The following is a 24,775-nucleotide window of genomic DNA, read 5'->3' as shown; positions in this document are numbered from 1 at the left end:
TTATACCAGAATTCAACTTCAATTATGTTGAAGATTTGGCTCTTCAGAGCAAAAACGTGCAATCTAAAACTTAATTTAAAAAAAAAGTAAAAATAAGTGAGATTTTCTTAAAAGGGACAAGAAACTAAAATTAAAAAAGTAAAATAAAAAAAATAAAAATTAAACGAAAAGTTATATTTTTAAGAAAACTTATCCTAATTTGTCATCATAACACTTAAATTTTTCTTAAGTATTAACAATTAAAGTTCAAATAAAAAAGGAATTTAAATGCGACAGTCGTATTTTTTAGAAAACTTACACTAATAATCAAAACACTTAAATGTCTTAAGCATAACAAATAGGTGATCTACTCTTTCAGACTAGACCACCTAAACACGCCAACAAGTTTAATGAATAATGAAATTTGAAAAGGCTGGAGGTTCTCATGATTAAACCTGATGGCATATCTAGGATTTTAATCGAAATATCACAATAATCACTTACTAATGATATAGTATATAACGACAGATTTGTCTCGCGTGATACTTCCCAAGTATATGGCAGCTTGTCCTTAGTTTAACATTAGCCTGGAGATTCCGTCTGTCACAAGGTTCCACTCGTAGACTAGCAGCTCCATGTAACTTAACGTAATGGCGGTGGTACGTTTTACCTTAACCTAATAATGCCATTTGCGTCAAACTTATATCTAATTCAAATACGAACAATGAGGTATTTATACGAGTTATAAAAATGTAAAAAAATATATGAAAACAAAAATGCAAGTTGTAGGAATCTACAGGAAATAAAGTGTCTCGTTGAGTGAGTAGTGCGGCTGGCTGTGTAGACTGTTCGCGGCGAGGAAGGCGAGTTTGTGTGCGTACTGGCACACCGAGGGCACGCGGACCTGGCTCGAGTTGTTGAAATACATATGCGTCAGCTTGTACGTGAGCCTTTGGACCTGCAACAACACACAACGTTAGGGGTGCTATTCTATAAGTTTCTGAGGGACTTTCCAGACTGCGTTCCCCAAAAAAAAAAAACAGACAGCGCTGTACAAATTTGCCTTCGTTTAACCTTCTAATTTCATGGATAACAGACATATGCATCTTTTATCTTTGTTTTTGTGTATAAATAATGACCAGGCACAACACATCTTTCACCCATTATTAAAATAAAGTGAAGCATATCTGATACAAATCATCATCACCAGCCCATTAACGTCCCCACTGCTGGGGCACGGGCCTTCCCTATGGATGGATATGGAGATCGGGCCTTAAACCACCACGCGGGCCCAGTGCGGATTGGTGGTTATTACCGACTGCTAATGCAGCCGGGACCAACGGCTTAACGTGCCTTCCGAAGCACGGAGGAGCTCGAGATGATTTTTTTTTTGCCTCATTGTTTTTAGCTATGGAATCCTACGCATTTTTTTCGACGTATTCCCAATTTGACAATAACAAGCGTTATCCAACATTTGATTTTAAATCGAACTTTGGAGGTGAATGACGTTGGTGTTGATTCCATCGCATACACTTTTTTTAACCTTTATACCTTGGGCCTGTGCCCAGCAGTGGGACGTGTATAGGCTGTTTATGTTGTATTTTTTTTATACCGGTACCAAGAACCTCCCTAAAGTCGTAACGCCAACAGTTCTTTTAAAATCCAAACTCCATTGTTTTACTATTGTGTCTGGAAACCACTGCTTTACGAGGTTAAACGATACGTCAAAAGATAAATCAGGAAGATGGCGAGATATTGTAATATGTTTATCTCTAAAGTAAAGCAAACCAAAATATGCTCTAATTAAGTCTAATAGTTAAGACGAGCGTCTTTATTTGTATAATCTTTTGGACTTGGAAACACTTACTTTATCGGGCACGAATGCGGTAGTATCTTCTATCACATTGTAGCTGGTCGGAGCAATAGTCCCCTCGCGAACACACTGAGACACTAAGTAAAAGTCGTATCTGAAAGAGAATTTAATATGAGATTGGACTCTGAATACATCGATTTCAAATAATAAGTGTAAAGATGCGTTCCCACTTGTTTGGTTTAATTAGTAGTGATAGAAGCCGAGCGATTATGGTTCAGTACATGAGTATTGTTCGATGACGGCGAAACCTGCAAGAGTCACGTCGACTAGATGCTGCAGACCTCAGTAACAAGAGACCAATAGTAGCTAATTCCAAGATTTATAGGGGCGGGCGGGGGTTGTTTATTTATAGGGGGATTTTAGGGGGGGGGTTAGTTCTGTGCAATAAAGTATATTTGATTTGAGACCTGTGGTATATCTAATATATATATTGTTTATTGTTTGCAGAGATGTGGTGTAAAAGACGATATAGTGACTAGGATTGAGAAGGGAATGTTAGGTTGGTTTGGACACGTTGAGCGGATGAAGGATAATAGAATTGCAAAAGCGGTATATAAAGCGAAAGTTGATGGTAGGGCTGGCAGAGGAAGACCGAGAAGGACTTACGATGATCAAATTGGAGATGTCCTTAGAAAAGGTTCAATACGATCTACTCTGAACCGGCGTGCGTGTATGAAGCGATTGATGAATGTGGAGGAAGCAAGAGAAGTGTGTCAGGATCGAAGCAAATGGCATTCTATAGTCTCTGCTTACCCCGGTGGGAAATAGGCGTGAGTTTATGTATGTATGTATGTATATTGTTTGCTTATGGTTTTATGTCATGTCAGATATGATTGAAAAAAAAAATGCAAGTGCAATAAAAATTTAGTAATTTGTAATAACTAATGAGCCTTTGGCGGCTCAATAACAACACGATCAGGGTAGTGTTGGGGCTGCCGCGCTTTTGCAGCGCATAAGGCATGTTTCCTGAGGCACGCATGGAAAGTTTTGAAACCATAGTGCGCAAGCGGATCTTTTCCCTTAGGTTGCGGGGCGACCTCAAAGTGAGAGGCAAGCGTTCTACCAACTGGGCTACCACGGAGTAAAATCTGAACTAAATGTTATAATGTATGTTACGTTTGGTTGTTATCAACCCCGACACCAAGGTTGATCAGGTTGGTAATCCACCTCATAACTCGCACGATACAAGTGAGTGCTAGTACCTCTCCGGCAGCGTGACCACGTCGTCGATGACGGTCCCGGGGCGCGGGTTGTCGCCGCGGCCGCGGTCCACGAAGATGCGCGTGTTGATGCGTTTTGACACGATTATGAACGCCATCCTCACCGGAGCGCCTGCGTATATCTCCTCCAATTTTTTCTTTATTTCCGCCACCTGATTGCATAGATGTAACAATATCAGACATACTGAGAAATGAACGTTATGCATGAAATAACACACGACAGTCAAAACATCGTTATATAAAAAAATCATCATCATCTCCCTATTATCCCGTTTGTCACAGGGTCCGCTTACCTAACCTGAAGATTTGACAGGTTTGGTTTTTACAGAAACGACTGCCTATCTGTGGCCGCGAAGGGAAAACCAGCCCAATACAGGTTAGGTCACATACCACCAAAAAAGCATTTCTCGGGAATGTGGGTTTCCTAAAGATGTTTTCCTTCACCACTGAGCACGTGAGAATCAATTAAACGTTATAAAAAGTATTACATTATTTTGTTGTGCGTTAGTTTAGATACTTCTTGATATAAGGCTAATTAAAGCACAGAAAACTGTATATATTAGCGTAAGTAATTTAGTGGAGCAGATTTTTCTTGTTTTCAATTATTGTATTGTACTCACCTCATGGCTATGCACGTACGGAATTTGACCTTCGCCGACACCATCGCGATAGATGAAGATGCGACTAGGCAGCACACCTGTAGAATAATAAATAATGATGCAAAAGAGAAATATATAAAAGGACTGGATGTTTATAACCCGACTGCGGCGAAGGACGGTTATTTACAACGAGTTAAATTGCCGCTTTTCCATTCGACACCGCGGGAACTCTGGAGTAGTTGTGAGCTCTATATGGCTACGCAAACGTTATATGGCGTTATCGTTACTAACAGGGTCTCTCATAACTGTTACAGAATCATCGGGGTAGACCCGTAAAATTCGGAGAGAAGAGTTGAAGAACCAAGGGGAAGCTTTTGATCAGGGTATCTATAAAAGCTATATCAAAGCAATTCAGATGAATTAAGAATAAGTAAGTGCGCAATGTCAATATATGATCTTTTCAGAGGCGGAGGACAGGAGTCCTAGTAAGAATTTGAAATAGACTACTCTGGGCGCCATCCCACTCGCAGCAGAGTACTGCGGGGCAAACGACAGGAGGGAAACCACTGCCCTATTTTTCCCTGAAAGTACCATGGAGAGGAATGCTACATCGACAAGAGCGTGGCTCTTGAATTAGTAATGACGTTTCAATGTGGCCTTTTTAACTCCCCCAGAAACGAGTTACTAACCGTTCCTCTCGCGGAATTTGCGGACGGCAGACGCGATGTTGATGCCCATGTGTGCACTGAGCTCTTCACCCGACGTGTGGGCGTTGACGGTAGAGTAGTACTGCGACATTTGCTTGTCGAGGGTAGCGACGAACGCGCCATAGCTCTTGTCCTTGGCCCGCGTGTCGTGGCACACGTCGTAACCGATCACCATTAGCGCTGCCATCGGCACTTCTACGCTCCAGGGAGCACCGCCGAGCTGAATAACAACATAAAACAGTCATTAAGCTAATAAAATAATAGATAATATTTCCCAACAAGATTGGTTATTATAAGTTAGCTTGAGGTTTGCACAGTTATATTATCATAATTAAAACACATAATACCGGGTTTTTACCGCGTTAATCGAGAGTTCATATCGAGAGTTAATTAAGGATATGAGACTTCCGAATTAAAATTATGGATGGATCTACCTACTCCACTCCCGTGATCATGGCACTTGCAACAGTGTTGAAATATCGGGATTCTCATATCCCTGATTAACGGGGTAAGAACCCGGTATTATGTGTTTCGAAGTCTGTGTTTGAAGTCGAAGCCGTCCTAGCTGAAATCAAGATATAAATCAAGCCAATAACTCATTAAGCGGCAGCGACGCGGACGGCGTTTTAAATTTGACACAGGACAGAATCTAGCTAAGTTGGAAATGTTTCTATTCCAGCACTCGCAACATATTAATTTACTTATATTAAAAATTCACACGGAGGACATGTATCCAACTAAAAAGACCCAAAACCGTGCTTGGTGTAAACGCTATAACATCAGTAATAAAATCTCAATTTTGCTGCGGTTGGTTACCCAATAACCCTATCGAATTGAAATGAACATCTTAATTAAAAAACCAGGGCGAAATCAAATAGGCATCTCGCTGTATGCATCCCGTTTGTCGTGTGCTGTCGACTTATTTCGGTCGGATTATTAGCCAATGTAAAGTTTCGAGGTTTCAATTTACTGCATAAAATTGACGTGCGTTCCATAAATTTTATGCCTGTCGATTACCCGTCCCTTTCCAGTTATTAGCACCAATTTCCTATAGTATATTGATCAATATTATGGATGATCATCGTCGCAACAAGACTAATATGAACGTAAAATGCTTGTTTACCTTGCAGTTGATTTGGATGGCGATCTTGGTAGCGATAGACATGGCAGACTTGCTGGTCATGTTACGCGCCACCACCACCTGGGTCGGCACTGCCCTGTCTACCGTGCACTTCTTCTTGATGGCTTCGTACCTGATTAATTAGTCACAACTTACAACATGCCTTGATGCTCCGCTCAATATAGTATGATTACGAGAAGTAGACTGTATACCTACACTAGAGTGCGAAAAAAACATATCCCCTGTCTCTTTTGCACTAAGCTGCATACTATTGTTGCCTATGAGGCCTATCGATAGTTGAAAGAAAACCAATAGTATCGATACGCTATTGATATTTAGTCACTAAGTAACAATACAATACAAATACACTTTATTGCACCAAAATAAAAAGAAATAATTACAAAAAGTCTCTTAACTAAGTACATGGCAAATGGCGGCCTTATCGCTTAAAGCGATTTCTTCCAGACAACCATAAGGATGTGCGTACATGTATATTTTTTTGTTTGTAGGTAAGAATTTCGGAGATTTTTTTCTTGCTACATATATCTTTACAGTGTGCGATTTTTCCGTATAGTTTTAGTTTTTAACGTATGTTTTTGTATACATACCTGTCTGGTAGTTGCTTGGCCAACACGCACAGGATGAAAGTTGGATTTTTGCGTGCGATTGTGTTTTCGCAAGCGTTTGCATAATCCATTTGTCCGTCGCGCTGCAAAGGGACTGCAAATGAAAAAAATACAATTTAAACACAAAAATAAGAGAATAAAAAAACCGATAACTGCGTTTCTCTTTACGATACTGAAGTTAACGCTCGCAATCTCCAAAAGTAACAAAAGCATATCTTTCAGTCACTTTTGAATACTGAACCATATGAGAGGAAATATTAGAGAGGAAACAATTCATCTGTCTGTTTTTACGACATGCAGGCAGTTCTGAATTAGAGGCGAGCACATAAATATGTAATGTTTGACTAATATAAAGATTCTTTGCATAATAATGATGCTGATTCTGGCGAATACAACTTATTTTTTATAGTTTAGTTTGTTAAACTGAAAAGTAGCGCTATCCTTTTTTTACGATAAGTACAAGATAGAGATAGGGCTAGTTTTGGGACTGGCAAACTAAATTTAAATGAAGTTTAAATATAAAAATACAGTTTGTAACCTATTTCAGGCCTGGGCAAGTTGAAGCCGACACCACTGCCAGTCTTCATGATGAGCGAGACGAAAGACTCCGCGTCGCGACGATGGCGCTCCGGCGTGATCATCACCCAAGACGCCACCTTCGCGATTGTCAGCAGGGGCTTCGACCTGAGACAGAGAAGTTGATAATCATGCTTCCAACATATTAGCAGCAAGACAGACAACAAAGACGTAAGAAGAGAAGCGTTCGCGATTCGAATGTTTCGCGTCGCGTTGCTACCATAAGTTTTTTATCAAAGCCTTTATAATTGCACGTGTATTGTGTTCGAATTTACGAAAACATGGAATAACATCAGAGTGCAATGTAGTGTCAGGTTATACGCTCAGCTGTTACAGTTTTAACTTATAAAAATCACGAAAATCTTATCTCCAGATTTTCAGTTATGCTTGTGAAACAGTTTAAAGTTCATGTTTAAAATTGAGTCGCTAGCAAATATTACTAGGTGGCTCCATTTCGTGCACTCTAGCATGGCGTGTATGACAGCAGGACAGAAACATGCGAAACAGCCTAGTGCGAAAGAGACACACCGAGAAAATTAACTACTCTTGACAGTTGTTCTACATACCACGCTATACTATAAAGCAAATATCTTTTTTAACTATTTTGTACATTGACCTCGTCTAACAAATAATGCATATTGTCACAAGCGACGGCGTGTAACGAAACGTACAATCGATATTGCACTTTATTTGAACAGCCATAACATTTTAATTCGAAGGAAACTTGTTCTATCTACATAACTTAATGTATACGTCTTTACATAGAATAGAAATCATTTATTTTAGATATAAGTAGGTATTGGTACACAGTAGGAGTGAACGTAGTAATTAAACCTTATTTCTAAAAAGGGACGTCAGCTCAGCAATATGTTGTGACACTCCGACATTGATCATCACGGATTTGACACTTTTTTAGAAAAACTGTGACTGTATTTTTCTTTATAAATTACCTCATGTCGCGCGTCCAGCCGTCAAACGTGTCTCCGGCGGGATATTTGATGCCGTTGCCCTGCCCGATGGTTTCTGGTGGCAGCAGACGACCTTTGAACCTCACCAGGTCTTTCGAGAGCTTCAGGTTCCACGATCCCATCTCCTATAAATTAAAATAAAGGCACGTTAAGTCGTTGGTCCCGGTTACTATTTTTTATCATCATCACTAATTGAAGAGCCACGCTTTTGTAGGTGTAGCATTTTCCGTGCTACTTTTTTATGGAAAAATAGGGCAGTGGTGGCCTTCCGCCCCGCAGTACTCCGTCTGACGCGAGTGGGATGGCGGCCACAGTAGTCTATTTCAAACTACTACTTCCATTACTACTATTTTTTCATCATCAGCCCATTAACGTCCCCACTGCTGGGGCACGGGCCTTCCCTATGGATGGATAGGGAGATCGAGCCTTAAACCATCACGCGGGCCCAGTGCGGATTGATGGTTATTAACGACTGCTAATGCAGCCGGGACCAACGGCTTAACGCGCCTTCCGAAGCACGGAGGAGCTCGAGATGAAAACTTTTTGTTTGTGGTCACCCATCCTATGACCGGCCTCTGTGAAAGTTGCTTTACTTCAACAATCGCAGACCGAGCGCGTTAACCGCTGCTCCACTGAGCTCCTACTATTTTTTATATTTTTCCTATTTTCGGTACTTTCTGTTCTTTGCGTAATAGTATAGTTATCTTTATCTTACTACTTATTGATGTAAGTACGTAGTCGTTACACGAGTAATGTCAGGAGGCCTTTGGCGGCTCAATAATAACCCGGACACCAAGTGTCGATAAGCTTATAACCCACACGATAGAGGAAAGAAAATTAATACTTTCTTGTAGATATTCATGCAACATGTTTGGGATATTTATTGGATACAAAAATAATGCTCAGCTAAAACTATTTGGATATATTTTATATAACACAGCAACTCATGTATCCCCGAAGGGGGTAGACAGACAGGGGTGTTTAGTATAAATACTCACTCCTTACCACCTCTTTATATCCCATTAACAGTTTTCATTGTAAGATCTTAAAACGTTTGCGGCGGCAAATATGTAACTTGTGTGAATTAACCCGAGATGGCTGATACGTACCCACTTAAGAGGTGCACCACCGCAGTAGATTAGCACGGATTATTATTATTATTAGCCTGTATGATCTCACTGCTGAGCAAAAGCCTCCCCGGATTATAAAAGCATAAATGGGGTGGACAATGCCACAATCAGAAGACTTGCAGCAACTGTTGATACGAATTCCTAAGCTGGATGTAATGAACATGAGCAGCAGGTTAGCATGGTATGGGGATGTCATTACATCATCATCCTCCTCATTAGGAGGGATAAAATACATGTAACGAGGAAAGTTATGAGTATGAATGTGGATGGATATGGTTGGGGACAACCCAAGTAAGGCTAAAAAATGGCCGCTGCTGGCCGTGCCGCCGGCACGCACTGTCTCTCGCATACACTCGCCGCTCCTGCGCGCACAGCACATGCTCAATGCACTCTTGGACTCAGCACCAGAGTGTGATCTGTTTATGAATAAATGGACGAGTGTGTGTCGTGAGTGTCCGAGGTCTGCGAGGCTATGAATGATGAGTGAAAGGTGATTTAATTTTAGTTTAAGTATTGTTTTTTGTGATTTCTGTTTTGTAATGCTCTATTAATGGCACCTGCGTGTGCTTCTATTTAACTTTCACGGCGCATTAGCGCTTCGCGCTGTAATGTCGTGAATGTAAAAGGTATAATAAATAAATAAGGGCAGAAGGACGATGCTGGTGACAGAATGATGTAACAAAATTGTTTATGGGTTGTTCTTCTTTTTTATCGACAATGATCTGTCCTTCGTTCTGCTTCTGATAAGTTATGTTTTAGAATTTTATTTCATGTTTTGATTGTCCAAAAATATAGTTATCTTATTATACTCAAAATACAAGCAAAATACTAATCGGTTCCTCAATTAGTTATTAACGTAGCTTGATCGTTTTTCACAAAATTATGTGACAGAGTGGTAAATTGAAATGCTGTCTCCGATGAAAAGGGCCACTCTGTCACAATATTTTTTGGAATGCGCCTGCAAAGAAATGTATGTTACCAAGATAAAGAGAACCACTAAATAGTCCTCTACAGACACATCTTTATATGATGTTTTCAAATATTTATTGCCTTTATAATTTTAAAGATGTTAAATCCGATAAATCGAGAAAATGTCTTTTTATTGTCGATAAAAAAGAAGAACGACCCTTATAACAAAACCACGCACCTCGACGACCTCCTTGGTCTGCGTGAAGCGACGGTTGAAGGCGAGTAGCTTCTGTATACGAGTGTCAGGGCCAATCTTGGTGTGCATGCCCATCGACTTCATCAGCTGGAAGTTCTTGCGCATGTCGTCTGAGAGGCCCGTCTGGCGGCACAGCTCCGGGATGAGGTACACCAGCTCCGGCATACCAGACCTGATCTCGCGCGCCTTCGCGCGGTACACCAACAGCGGTTGGTTCGTGTCGTGGATGCGGATGTTGTATTTCTAGACAAACAAATTGTATATCATTAAGCACGAGAAACGTCATATCGTCGTTGCTAATTTAAAATCTATTATGTGCAATCAGGTAAATTTTACAGAAATTAAAAAAAAAAAAACTTCTGCCTGAATTTTTTTTGTATGATTGGGTTAAAAATAAAAAATATTAAGAGATAATTGATATTTACGTACATAAGTTTGTACTGAATTTTTTAGGAGCAAAATACTATTTGATCCTGACAAAAAAGAAATTTGGTGAGGGCGACACCCATCCCCCTTTCCTTTTCCGTGGATAAGAAAATGACGGGTATAACTTAAAAAAAAAATTAGGAGGGGTCTGCAGGAATCGGGGCCAATTATAGATTTATTTATTCATTTCAACAGCAAAATTAAATTACTACAAGCCACAGAAGGCTCCATCTAATGTACAGGGTGTTAGTGACATCGTAACGAAAACTTTGAGGGATAATTCAGACATGATTCTGAGTTTATATCAAGTGGAATTTTCCGTCGCAAAAGTATGGAACTGAAAATAATTTAAAAATGAACAAAAACTTAAGAATTTTCCAACTGGAAATTGCACTTAATATCAACCTAAAATCATGGCCTGATGATTCAGACTAGTGTTGCCGCTCGATAGTGCCCTATCGATAGTTTTCGATCGAACTATCGATAGTTTACCAAAAAACGATAGTACCGATACTATCGATAGGCCTATCGGTAGGGTAGATGATTTTGGCTGTTTACTATCGATAGTAAAACTATCGATTTTTCGGCAACACTAATTCAGACCATGATTCGCTTTTTAAACATATCATAAAATGTACTGAAGTCGTGTTTTAAAACACAATGAGGGACTTTCCAGGCTACTTTCACCAAAAACAATATAGATGGCGTTGTACAGCTTTAACGTGATAAATACCTGTTTTCTCATTAATCAGGCACATAATTATTTAATAATATAATGTAATAGCAGAAGCATATATCAAATTAATTGTTGCTTGATATTTGAATTAGATAATGAAAGAATAGAATTATATTGCTACCTATATTGCTTCTCTTAATTTTGATCGGAATATTAATTAGTGTTGCCGCTCGATAGTGCCCTATCGATAGTTTTCGATCGAACTATCGATAGTTTACCAAAAAACGATAGTATCGATAATTAATCGATAGTATCGATACTATCGATAGGCCTATCGGTTGGGTAGATGATTTTGGCTGTTTACTATCGATAGTAAAACCATCGATTTTTCGGCAACACTAATATTAATGGGTGGGAGATGTGTTGTGCCTGGGTGTAATAACAAGTGTCATCATTTATACCCAAAAACAAAGATAAAAGATGCATATGGCTGTTATCTAAGTTAGAAATTTCTAAGTAAATTAGAAAGTTGAATGAAGGCAACATCATTTTTTTTTTAACGTATCCTGGAAAGTCCCTCATTGCGTTTTAAAACACGACTTCAGTACATTTTATGATATTTTTAAAAAGCGAACCATGGTCTGAATCATCAGGCCATTTTGTTTTTTTTTAAAGAACCTCTAGGGCCCTGTGCCGAGGTTTTTCTTGCAGCTTCTTTTCCCCGGCTATACAGGTTGTGAGAAGCTGCAGTAGTTTTAGGCGGATGAGACGTTCGTTATGTAAAAATTTGCGATTCAAGGTGTAATTATGTTACCTACTGAATAAAGTTTTTTTTTAATTTGAATGTGTGGTACCTTCGCGTAATAATCCATGTAGGTGACGTTTTCGTCCTTCATCTTGAAGGTTGAGAGCGGCGACGCCTGCCAGTGGACGTCGTCAACGCGGTACGTGCGTTTGTTGTAGTCCGTCATCACAATTGTACCTGGAAATAATAAAGTTTATATACAACGTTACATATCAAAGCCGTGAAGAAGCCCAGTTGCTAGAAAGCTTGCCTCTCACTTTCGAGGCCGCAGGTTCGAATCCAGCACAGGCCTAAACCAAAGATTGTCGAATTTGTTTTCGAATTCATTAGAGTCACAATTTATTAGACACATACATCCATAAACTCACGCCTATTTCCCACCGGGGTAAGCAGAGACTATAGAATTCTATTTGCTTCGATACAATTTATTAGTTCGAGCAATTTTAGGATTTTCTGTCCGTGGTAGTAATAATATAGCCGAGCCGTGATAATAATAGTGGAGCCGTGGTAGCGCAGTTGGTACAACGCTTGCCTCTCACTTTAAGGTCCCAGGTTCGAATCCAGCGCAGGCCTAAACCAATGATTGTCGAATTTGATTTCGAATTCATGTTTGGATCATAAATAATTATCACGCGCTCATCGGTGAAGGAAAACATCGTGAGGAAAGAAGTATGTGACCTAATCTGTATGTAGCTGGTTTTCCCTTCGCGGGTTGGAAGGTCAGACAGGCAGTCGCTTCTGTAATGAACCGGACCGCACTTATGCGGTAAGATGGCACATGGTAAGAAAGAGATTTTTGTATGGAGTATCCCAAACGGGTTAAAAATGTCGTTTAATTAGAATGACAAATGACGTTTATTACTGGACATTAACTATAAAGGGTTGTCTTACAGATGACTCAAAGATAAGCTCAAAGGTGTACAAGAGCATGATCAGGCCAGTCTTAACGTTTGGTAGTGAAACGTGGGCACTAACGCAGCGTCAAGTCCAGACTATACAAGTCACTGAATTGAAAATGCTTTGGTGGATGTGCGGAGTGACGAGGCTCGACAAAATCATAATCATTTATTGCAAGTCACAGTTTTACATAGGTGGTAAACAAGATATGGTAGGTACATTGTGACGCCCCGCTGGGGCACAGCAACTTAAGCATAACATTTGTTAAGTGGTCAGAATTTACATTCATACAATTAAGCTATAACCAAATCCGTAACGATTACGTGCGCGGCAGTCTCGGCGTACGCGACATCTCCGAAAAGCTACAAGAGAGCAGGCTCCGTTGGTTTGGGCACGTAAAAAGACCTCCCGATTATGTGGGGTAATGTTACAGCCAATCTAAATATACCAGGGCTTAGACAAAGAGGTCGACCAAAAACAAGATGGGCGGATGTGGTCAAACAGGACCTGTGCATGTGCAATATCTCCGAGAACGACACGTCCGATAGAGCGAAGTGGAAGAGAAGTACGAAGAAGGCCGACCCCACCATCAGATGGAAATATAAATGCCAAGGAGAGAGAGGTTGTCTTACAGATGACCTGTGAATATTATAGTCACCAGCAGCCACGTAAGAATAACAAATAGGTATTTGTAAAGTAAAGTTTATTATTAGAATCCACAAAAAGACAAATACAGTAACAATTGACTTATAGTTAAGAGTACAGGTATTTGTAAGACTTACCATTTACGGTTTTTTATGCACAATAAACTGTGAGCTATTGGATGCGATTAGGGTGTCTATAGGCGCCAGGTATATGGTTCACAACTATGCATTGTACTCACCAACAACATCCTCTGTGAATATCCTTCTGAAGTTCCCCCCTTTGGTGGCAGTGTACTCTTGAAGCATCTGTAGGACCGTGTCCATTCTCAACACCTGCAAAATGTACGAGTATAGTTAACAGCGCGTATTGTAAGGCAGGTCTGCTTGTTGTTATGACTATTTTATTGTTATCTCTTTGGTAACTAGCGTCCATAAGAGGCTTATATAAAATAAATTTCAAATTCAAATGTTTTATTCCGGAATCTAGTCCGTATGTCAGTAACAGAAAGCTTAACCTAGTATTTATAACAAGATTGAAAGACGACAGCATAATAATCTTCTATAGTGAGGGTTATGAGGTGGAATACAAAGTTCATCAGTCAACCCTGGTGTCAGCGTCATTATTGAGCCGCCAAAGACTCCTAACATGACTCATGTAACGACTACGTTCTTACATCAGTGAGTAGTAGCCGAGATCAACGGCTTAACGTGCACTCCAATCTTACTTTTTGGACAATCAGGTGATCAGCTTGTATGTCTTAGCCAAACTAGGGATCATTTGTCCCCATCGGGATTCGAATTCGGGACAACGCTCAACCACAGGAACTTAATAATAATAAGCTACATGAGTCAGGCCCGAGTTACAGATGCCGCGGGCAGCTATGCATGTACGTATATACATTTATTGCTAGATTACGTTGTTCCTGCTTGTACGCACAAGTAGTCTTCTTTTCTCGTGCGGGTTGTGAGACCAATCATCAACCTCATCAACCATGGTGAGCATTATATGAGCCATTTTGGTGGCCCTTGGCGGCTTTATAACCAACCTTATAAGTCAATAAAAAGTGACGGTCCTAGCAAAATATTTAGGCGGTGCGAGACATTAACGTGCCCACCCTCAGCCCATTAAAATACAAAATATTTCGATTACTTTACGGCCACTCGGTATGAGTTTTAGGTGTGTTTTACCTAACCCGATGAAGTTAGCTTGCGGCCAGAGTGGACCAGTCTTGGTTGATTTTGGCGCCCCCACTCTATCTCGGGGCTCGGTGCAGTCGCACCGTTCGCTTAGAAAATATAATGGCATTATAAAATACTAACCTTGTGAGTAATTTCAGTTACCATCAGCAATCGGTCTTCATACTGGTTAATTGTGGTCTTGAACCCTGACCAAATCTGAAGCTTGTATTCTGGAATGTCAACCTGTAACCAAAATATTTCGGATGTTAATTAAAGTTTAAACATATAAAAAACATATAGTTTATTATTTATATAGTTTGTTGATTTCATTTACGGTAAATGCTGCGTATGAGCAATATGAAGTAACCACTTTAGGACTCTGTCGCGCTAACATATTTGACATTTAGTGAGACTTACAGTACAATTTGTCAGAAAACATCATGTGACATGGTATCAAAGTGTATGCATACTGATGCTCGTGACCATACGACTGTAATTGGGTAGATAATATAACAAATTATTCTTTTTATAATGCTGTCTGTAAAAGTTTATATGTATTGCTGTATGTGTGTGTACCTAAATAAATATATTTTTTTTCTGTGATTGTATACACTTGAATTGTGTGGCTTCAGACGTCACACACACAGATGCGCGTGTACGATAACGTCAATGTGCGGTGTCTGTGTAAAACGAGGTTCTTTGTATGAAGTGTCCGGGGTGTGCCCCCGTAAAAACAATGTTTACCTTAGATTGTGGATCGAAGAAGTCCCTTCCAACGAGTTGCAGCTGCAGAAGGTTGAAACATTTCCTGATGATGATGTTGAACACCTGGATGTAGTGGTAGTCTCCAGGGCTTACAGCACAGGTCAACTGCCAAGTAATAATCAGGAAGTTATAATACCGGTCTACTTCGTTATGTCGGAGCTCGTTAAGTTTTGGCCCCGGCTGTTATTCGTAAAATACCTCCACCAACTTGCAGTTTAGCACCACTGTGGAGTCAATCTCAAAAATACCTTTATTCATTAGGTAACACTTTGAATTTTTAACATAGTTAATTTTTTACAGACTAAAAAAAGGAGGAGGTTCTCAATTCGACCGTGTTGAAATGGAACGCAATCGCTTTTTAGTTCCTATGTTTCGTCACTTGTGGCGCTGTTGTCCTTCCCTTCTTTTTGTGTTACCAAGCCGTTGTACATTTTTTCTGTTCTATTTCTTTATTTAATTATACACCGAATAATATTATAATTATATCTTTTATTCACGCCATCCAAATCACAACATGGTAGCAGAGCGTGGTTGTGTCTGTCTGGATCCGAAAGCGTGAATAAACCGAAAATAGTTCGACAGAAAATTTTAAACCAAAAGTGAGGTTAGTGCGTGGACGCCGAGTACATATTGTAAAACTAGTGAGCAATACTAGCAGAAAGATGAGCTCAAATATGTTTAACCTGGAGAAATTGACCGGGCGTGAAAACTTCGCGACATGGAAGTTCAGTATGAAAACATATCTGGAGCATGAAAACTTATGGCAATGTGTGGAACCGAGTGCCGGCAAACCAGTTGACCCGACGCAGGACGTGAAAGCGAAGGCTAAAATGGTTTTACTACTGGACCCACAGAACTACGTTCACGTACAAGATTGCACAACGGCAAAAGAAGTGTGGGACAATCTACAAAAAGCATTTGATGATAATGGTTTGACAAGAAGGGTGGGCCTCCTTAAGGACTTAATCAACACCACATTAGAGTCAAGTCACAGCGTAGAAGATTACATTAGCAAAATAATGACGACCGCTCATAAACTTCGTAACATAAAGTTTGATGTCAATGACGAATGGCTTGGCACCCTGATGTTGGCTGGTCTCCCTGATGAATACAAGCCTATGATAATGGGGCTCGAGAGTTCCGGTACTACAATCAGCGCAGACTTGGTGAAGACTAAACTAATACAAGAAGTCACAAATAAGAGCACTGCATTGTATACAAACTCTAAGAATACAAAGAACAAGCCACAGTCATCAAAGCCAAAGGGACCCAGATGCTATAACTGCAACAAGTTTGGCCACTTTGCTAAGTTTTGTAGAAACCCAAAGAAACAACAGAACAAGGAACATGATAAAGGAGAAAGTTCTAGTTTTGTTGCAGCGTTTTCAGCCACTACCGGAGAAGCAACTAACAAATGGTACATTGATTCAGGTGCATCCATGCACATGTCGTGCAGGAGTGATTGGATGTACAATATCACCGAGCCATCAGTGAAAAAAATTACAGTGGCTAATAAGGAGCCACTAGCTGTAAAGGGAGTTGGATGTGTCGATATACATCTAAACCGAGACCACAAAATTCAGGTAAAAAATGTTTTGTACGTACCTGGTTTAGCTGTCAATCTCCTTTCAGTCAGCACGATAGTTAAAAGTGGACACAAAGTCACATTTGGTGACCAGAGGTGTGAAATACATGATGCCCATGGGAAGTTCCTGTGCTCTGCGAAACTGCACAATAATCTGTACATCATGGACACAGATAATAATGAAAGAGCTCACCTGTCAGTAAATGATGTAAATTATGATGATACTTACCTTTGGCATCTCCGTATGGCCCATTTAAATGTTTCAGATGTAAAGAAGCTACCTGCCTGTGCCGAGGGTGTGACTCTGACTCCGGAGAAAAGTGATGTCACCAGCTGTATCCATTGTCTAGAAGGTAAACAGGCAAGGTTGCCGTTTAAAAATGTTGGTTCCAGAGCGACGAAGCCGTTAGAACTAATACATTCCGATTTATGCGGCCCAATGGAGAATGTATCATATGGAGGTATGAAGTATTTTATCACTTTCATAGATGACTTCACTCGTAAAGTTCATGTATACTTTATGAAAGATAAATTGAATGTGACAGAGATTTTTAAAGATTTTAAAATGAAAGTGGAGAATAAACATGAACATAAAATTAAAATCATTCGAACTGACAATGGCAAAGAATATTGTAACAGCAATTTTGAGAAATTCTTGTCTAATCATGGAATTGTTCATCAGACTTCTACCCCATACACCCCTCAGCACAATGGCATGGCAGAGAGAATGAACAGGACCCTAGTAGAGCGAGCAAGATGCATGTTGTTTTACGCAGGCTTGGACAAACGCATGTGGGCTGAAGCACTGTCAACTGCTGCATATATTGTGAATCGCTCCCCCACTAAAGCTTTGCAAGGTAAAACGCCCTATGAGATGTGGTCAGGTAAGAAACCTAATTTGTCTCACATGAGAATATTTGGCTCTGTTGGTATGGTGTATGTGCCTAAGGAAAAACGCCAAAAATGGGATAAAAAATCTGCAAAAATGATACTTGTTGGCTACTGCGAAATTACAAAGGGTTACCGATTAATGGATATGAAAACGCATAAAGTTGTAAAGAGCAGGGATGTTTCTTTTATTGAAGGAAATAAAGACATCAGTATACCAATGTCATGTAAAAATAATGTTCCAGTACACTTACCAGTTGAAGAGAGACAGTCAGCACCAGCAGTCGGCGTAAGTCCAGCACCAGCTGTCAGCGTCAGTCCAGCACCAGCTCACCAGGAGCCCGATACCACCTGTACCAGGGAGCAAGCACCAAGTCACTCTGAAGAATTAGCCACAGCTTCAGGTTCAAGTGAATATGAAACTGACACTGATGACCTTGAAGAGACTTACCGTCACCCTTATCAACTGAGACCGCGTGATAAGAGACACCAACCGCATTGTAGGCAATGTGATGACTCTGGAAATTGTTATTTATGTTTGTCCGCTGACTTAACTGACCCACAGACAGTAGAGGAGGCTCTGTCATCCCCGCAAGCCGCGCACTGGAAGAGCGCGATGGATGCAGAATACAACTCCTTGATTAAGAATGAGACTTGGAGTTTAACAGAGCTCCCTACTGGGAAGAAGGCACTACCATGCAAGTGGGTATTTAAGACGAAAACAGACCAGAATGGCAATACTGTTCGTTATAAGGCTAGGCTTGTTATTAAAGGCTACGCGCAGATCAAGGGCACAGACTTTGAAGAGATATACTCACCTGTCGTAAGATACACTACCATACGTTACCTGTTTGCTCTAGCAGCTAAATATGGTCTCCAGATTGACCAGATGGATGCTGTGTCAGCGTTCCTTCAAGGCGAGATTGATAGAGACATTTATATGCTACAGCCAGATGAATATAAACAAGGATCTCAGGTATGTCTTTTACGCAAATCGATATATGGACTGAAACAAGCGAGCCGACTATGGAATATCAAGCTGAATGATGTTTTGCATAAATTAGGAATGCAACAGTCAAAAACTGACCCCTGTGTCTATTACGATAAAGAGAAGAAGACTTTCATTGCGGTATATGTTGATGATTTGATTATGTTTACATCAGACAAGGCTACCAAAGATTGGTTGAAAGAAGAATTGAAACAACACTTTGAAATGAAAGACCTGGGAAAGGCAAGTCAGTGTGTTGGTTTATACCAACATAACAAGAGAAGGAGATAAAGTAATGATTGATCAAGAAAAATATATTAAAGAAATATTAGTCAGATTTAGAATGTCAGAATGCAAACCTGTGAAGACTCCCATTGAAGTTGGCTTAAAGTTTAATGAAGACAAAGAGGAAGAAGTACTAGACTGCCCTTACCAGCAAGCTATCGGCAGCCTACTCTACTTGGCGCAAGGTACACGACCAGACATATCTTTTGCTGTCAATACATTAAGCCGCTTTAATAGAGAGCCTAAATCTGTGCATTGGAATGCAATTAAAAGGATTTTTAGATATCTTCAGGGCACAAAAGATATGAAGCTAATTTACACCAAAGATGGTAATGAAGATATAACAGGATACTGTGACGCAGATTGGGCGAGCGACGTCCGTGACCGTAAATCGTGCACGGGTTATACTTTTATGTTACAGGGTGGAGCTATATCCTGGCGCTCGCACAAGCAGCAGACTGTGGCGCTGTCCACGGCCGAGGCCGAATACATGGCCATGTCCTCCGCAGCACAAGAGGCGTTGTGGCTGCAGCAACTGCACGGCGAACTTCAGCAGCAGAGCAACCAGAACCCCCTTGTGATCTTCAGTGACAATCAGAGTGCCATGACTGTCTACTAGTGACTGTTACCTACCTAGATCTAAGCATATAGACATTCGTTACCATTTTCTGAAGGATCATGTAAATAATTTAAAGATAAAGTTTTGTTACATTAGTGGTGATAAGATGATAGCTGATTCTCTTACTAAAGGTACTAGTGCAGATAAACATTTGTATTGTGTTACGAAAATGGGCTTGCGTTCCAGGGGTGGGTGTTGAAATGGAACGCAATCGCTTTTTAGTTCCTATGTTTCGTCACTTGTGGCGCTGTTGTCCTTCCCTTCTTTTTGTGTTACCAAGCCGTTGTACATTTTTTCTGTTCTATTTCTTTATTTAATTATACACCGAATAATATTATAATTATATCTTTTATTCACGCCATCCAAATCACAACAGACCGTATATATTTTTTTTTAGTTACTAACACCATTTAAATATACATGGTTTACGCACGGATAGCGTTCTTTGCTCCTATCGGTCCAAGCCCTCGGATAAATTCCGCGCCGCGCGGCAATAGATAGTCGTGCCGAGCCAGCTGTTACCAAATGCTTATTCACTCTAGTTACATACTATTTATAAAAAAGGCGATTATGAAAAAGGCGATGATTTTATCGTAAATGATTACCTTGATCATTATGCGCATTCGCTCGCCGTCAGTCTTACGATCGGAATAAAGTTCAAGAGGATCGGGATGCAGTCTTTTTACTGTGTACAGCACCATTCCGTCAAATAGATACCTGAAACATTTATATTATTATTATTATTGAGAATGGATGCTTCGACGGTTCGGGAGAATGAATTAAAGTAGACTAGGAAAAAGATTATAATACAGGAGTGGGAGGAGGAAGGCCCAGGCGAACATACCGCGATCAGATTCAGGATGTTTTAAAGAAAAGCCAGGACAAGAGTACTTTTTCTTTATTATTTATTTATAAACAAAATTACATACATATACACTTTAAAACTATCGCAAAACTACAACCGTAGTTTGTTGGCGTCGTCTGAACCTCTGACTATAAACCAACGAGCATGCATGAAGTCTTTTATAGTGGAAGAAGCGAAAGGGGTTGGCCAGGACCGTAGTAAGTGGAATTCTGTGGTCTCTGCATACCCCAACAGGAAATAGACATGATCTTATGTATAGGTCCCGGCAAACTTCTTGAGCATCGACCTTGATTGCGCACAACCGAATTTTAGATCTCTATGGTGGTACGGTACGGGGCGCGGGGGCGGGTGAGTCCCGCATCGACCGGCTATTGGTAGATCAGTCGATACTTCCCCCGCGCACTCTTGTCTTCGTCCCTTTGACTCCCGAATACAGTACTTGCGTGCAGTGAAACTGTCACGTTTTTGTTATTGCTCTTTTGTTAGTTTTTTTTGTTATTGCTCATTTGTTTAAGTTTAAGAATTAGTTACTAGCACGAGGTCTATGTCTACAGATCCAAAACCTAGCACCAGCTCATCAACCTCATGGAAGGAATATTATACTTACCTGACGATTAGTTTTTTATTAAATATAATATAAGTTTTAATAAACTATAATAATATACGTTTAGTTTTATTTACATAATTAAATAATATAAATAATATTTGTTTTTTTAATGAGTTAAGAAAATAATCAAAAGTTCATTTTTTTGCACGGAAGTGTACGTGCGCGAACTTTCCCCCACTACGACACTCGATGCTCAAGAAGTTTGCCGGGAGTTATATGTATATGAAGAAATATATATAGGTATAAACCAAATTTTTGTACTACAATTCGTCATCCGTTCATGAATGTGATGTGAAGTTGTATGCTTACCCTCCAAGAGTCTTCGCGTGGACACGCAGCAAAGCTTTGCGGACGCCAGTGCTGTCCTCCTCGGGAGATATATCCACATGGTACTGATAAAGACACCATTGCGGAGTAGTCTCCACATGGAAGTAGTTTGCTATTAAATCTAGCGGTGTGCCGGCTTCACCTGAAAAGTGTATGAACATTAAAATTTTGTAGTCTCAAATTCATCTAAATTCAAAAAACGAAGTGTAATTATTTTAAGTATTCTATTTTTTATTGTACTCTCAAAGATAACAAAAGTGAACATTATTATGAGACTTTGTTCTTTTTTTGTATTTGATTGTTTCGGATAAACATCAAATTGTCTCTTAAGTGTTAGCTACAGCAAACATATTTTTGTGGTAACATTAGGTAAATATGCCACCTATTTTCCCACTGAGTGATGGATGAAGCAGCCCGGTCCTGTAGCCTGTGAGAGTCTGCCCAGGCGACAGCACTGTCGCCGCAAAGTAAGAAATTAAGTGTTACCTTTTTTGGACTGGATGGTGTCTGGGCGCGTGCGCAACACGGTCATCTGTTCAGGCAGGACGCGTCCGCCGCCGCGGCGCGACCCGCGGCCTACCACCACACTGCTGGCGTCGCCTCCCGCCGCGCCTGCGCCTTGCGGAGGTTGCCCTGTGGGTAACAACGATAGTTTAATATCTGACAGGTATTCTTAATTATATTTATTTATGTATTGTACACAAACAAAATGGATATAATAAACTTAACACTACAACAGTACAGCTAGATTACAGGGAAATTAACGTGCTGCTCATGCTTAAAATAGGAAAATTAATGTGCTATAAGCATCAATAACTAATTCAAGAGTTACGACTGCAGCTAGTACTATGTGTCCAAAATTATAGTTTAGAATAAATCATAATGACGGAAATGAAATGAATTTGTATGTGTGTATGTGTGAGTGTATGTGAGTGTGTGCAAGCCTGCGTGCTTGTTTGTATAGTGCGCACATCTATACCAGTGGAAGATGTTCCTGTCTGTTCATAGGTTAGTCCTTGCAGCCATTTACCTAGGAAACTGAAACCATTTGTAAATGATATAAATGTTGCTCATACACAACTTTATTTAGACCCTACGTGAATCCTGCAGTGAGGTGTTATCTTATATCATTAAATGAGTAATTCATTCCGTATTGGATGTCAAGAAAATAGTATCCATGCAAGTGTGCATTGCCTATTAGATTTTATTATTATTATAGACAAGTCGCAATGAAAATCGACCAGTAAGGTGGACACATTGGAGGTAACATTGCGCACCTATCTGTGCCGCATAATTTCGGCGCGTGCGGCTTCAGCGGTACGTCTAGGTGCGCGCGTTCATCTTTAATGTGTGTAATATGTGTCTGTTACATTTACCGATATCTAGCTGTTGCATGCGTTGCTGCACGTTGACGTCTCCTGGGTGGTCGTGCGTGGAGGGTGTGGTGCGGTGCGAGGCGCGACCGGCCTGTGCCGCGGGCGCGGGTACGCCAGCACGCACGGGCGGCGCCACGGCTGGCGGGCCCCACGCCGACGGCGGCTGCGGCCGCGGCGCAGCTGCCGCTGAAGGCCCTGCCTGCGCCGCCTCCCCCGGCCGGCGCGGCGCCGCTCCCGGAACTTCGCCGCCGCGACCTGCACGGCTGCGCGCTCTTCCCCTTCCACGATCCGCCATTACACTGAACGGCAAATTTATGTTATGTAGGTATACGATGTCGGTGTCTATCGATTTAAAGATGTTTTTCTTTCAACTTTGATTAAGTTAAAGAAATATTTTTTTTTGGTTAAGTGGCAAGTTGCCACACTTAATATCTGCGAGTGAGTTTATACTTTTTACAGTCAACTCACCTCAATAGTTTTATGAGGCTGGGTCAGTTCATTCTTTATATGAAGTAGGTTTATAATCATCCCTAACCTAACCCAACATTTTAGAATGTGTACTTTTGTAATAATTTCTAAACTAAGCTATAAATAGTAATGGTAATGCGAAGGTCACCTACTGAGATATAGGACTTCTGATTACTAATAGTTATTGGAAAAGTTGAATATGTGCATACCATGATAAGTGAACAAATAACAATAGGTACAAAACAAAATGAGAAATATGAACAAATTGGCGCACTCTAGAAGTGAAATCTACCTAGACTTTTTACAGCACCTGCACTTTTTATTGACACCAGCGCAACCATCTACAGACCAGATACATGTAACAAGTAAACTTATTCTCAGTCTTAACGTAATATAAATGAGACAAATTTGACATGTGAGATAGTTTTTGAATTACGAGGGGGTCAAAAGTGGCTCCAAATGGCTTGTGTAATATTACACACAATGCTGCTCGCCAGTTCTGTTACTTGCTGAACTTGTCTTGACACGCTCCCGCATGTCTAGATGTAGAGGTATTCTGCTATAATATTGATGTTTCATGATGTAAGTTATGATTATCAAAACATTGTTTTAGATTACTGAAATACATGCTTATAAACATGTTTTCAAACAAACACTGTAGGTACCTATATAACCTACTCGGATTTTGGTAAATGGTGACTATTATTATATTATTCAACTTAATGTGTATGGTTGATGAAGGTCAAGGGGTGTAAAATGACGCTTCAGAATATCACGAGCTTAGCAAAGCTGAGAAGGTAGTTTTATATTTCCCTGCCCTGAAAGTTTTACACAAAGTTTTATAATACTACTTTACCACTTCCATTGCATGGAAGATAACCCTGACGCTTAAAAACCTTGAGAACTGTAACGTGAGACGTATATTTATTTATTGTAAACGATTACATAGCTCAGCAATATTTCCAGGATTTGCAGGTAACAGGTAATGGCGGATGCCATGTGTCTAAAAAAATACTTGTGGCACTTTATGGACTAACTCAAGCGCAAAGAAAGGTGCAACATTTTAAACTTGAAATTGTGATGTGCAAACAAACTTTCACAATATACAATGTCATCAGAATGCTTACAAAAAATATTTGAATAACACACACATTGTGAATAAAGTCAACATATCATTTAACTAATTTACAAAACAATAAACTTACCAAACTTATCTAGCACCGTTTTAGTAGTCAAATAAAGATAGAAAAACAATTTACAAAATCTACAACGGTGACAGACGACAACAAACAAGCCGGGCCGCAACGAAATTAAAAATGGCAGGCAGACGCATGCAAAAGACCGACCGACCGAATGAACGCAGGAATCGAACGAATGGAAATCGTTTCCGCTCCGTGTTGCCAAAACAAAGA

At 40.2% G+C, this 24,775-nt stretch overlaps 1 protein-coding gene across 1 annotated transcript; it reads right to left on the bottom strand.

The window, feature by feature from the left end:
• Positions 1-159: 159 nt before the first annotated feature.
• LOC126368162 (piwi-like protein Siwi) lies at positions 160-24,708 on the bottom strand. The gene is made up of 19 exons (XM_050012048.1): positions 24,569-24,708; positions 22,896-23,194; positions 22,006-22,152; positions 21,502-21,661; positions 20,326-20,437; positions 15,335-15,460; positions 14,732-14,833; positions 13,651-13,744; positions 11,920-12,047; positions 9,946-10,206; positions 7,651-7,793; positions 6,663-6,808; positions 6,107-6,218; positions 5,502-5,631; positions 4,361-4,598; positions 3,693-3,769; positions 3,055-3,224; positions 1,847-1,946; positions 160-937 (listed from the first exon to the last, which is right to left on the bottom strand). The coding sequence occupies exons 2-19, from the start codon at positions 23,188-23,190 to the stop codon at positions 773-775; spliced, it is 2,706 nt and encodes a 901-aa protein (XP_049868005.1). The 5' UTR covers positions 23,191-23,194; positions 24,569-24,708; the 3' UTR covers positions 160-772.
• Between the last annotated feature and the right edge of the window lie 67 nt (positions 24,709-24,775).

The sequence above is a fragment of the Pectinophora gossypiella genome, chromosome 7 (assembly GCF_024362695.1).
Source record: "Pectinophora gossypiella chromosome 7, ilPecGoss1.1, whole genome shotgun sequence".
Taxonomy (NCBI): Eukaryota; Metazoa; Arthropoda; class Insecta; order Lepidoptera; family Gelechiidae; genus Pectinophora; species Pectinophora gossypiella.
This window is presented reverse-complemented; position numbering and strand designations above follow the sequence as displayed.

Coding starts and splice junctions, on each gene's coding strand:
- LOC126368162 (XM_050012048.1), bottom strand. CDS start 23,190: ATGGCGGATCGTGGAAGGGGAAGAGCGCGCAGCCGTGCAGGTCGCGGC. Junction 22,153..22,895: donor CATGCAACAGCTAGATATCG/GTAAATGTAACA, acceptor TGTTACCCACAG/GGCAACCTCCGCAAGGCGCA. Junction 15,461..20,325: donor GAATGCGCATAATGATCAAG/GTAATCATTTAC, acceptor ATTACTTGGCAG/TTGACCTGTGCTGTAAGCCC.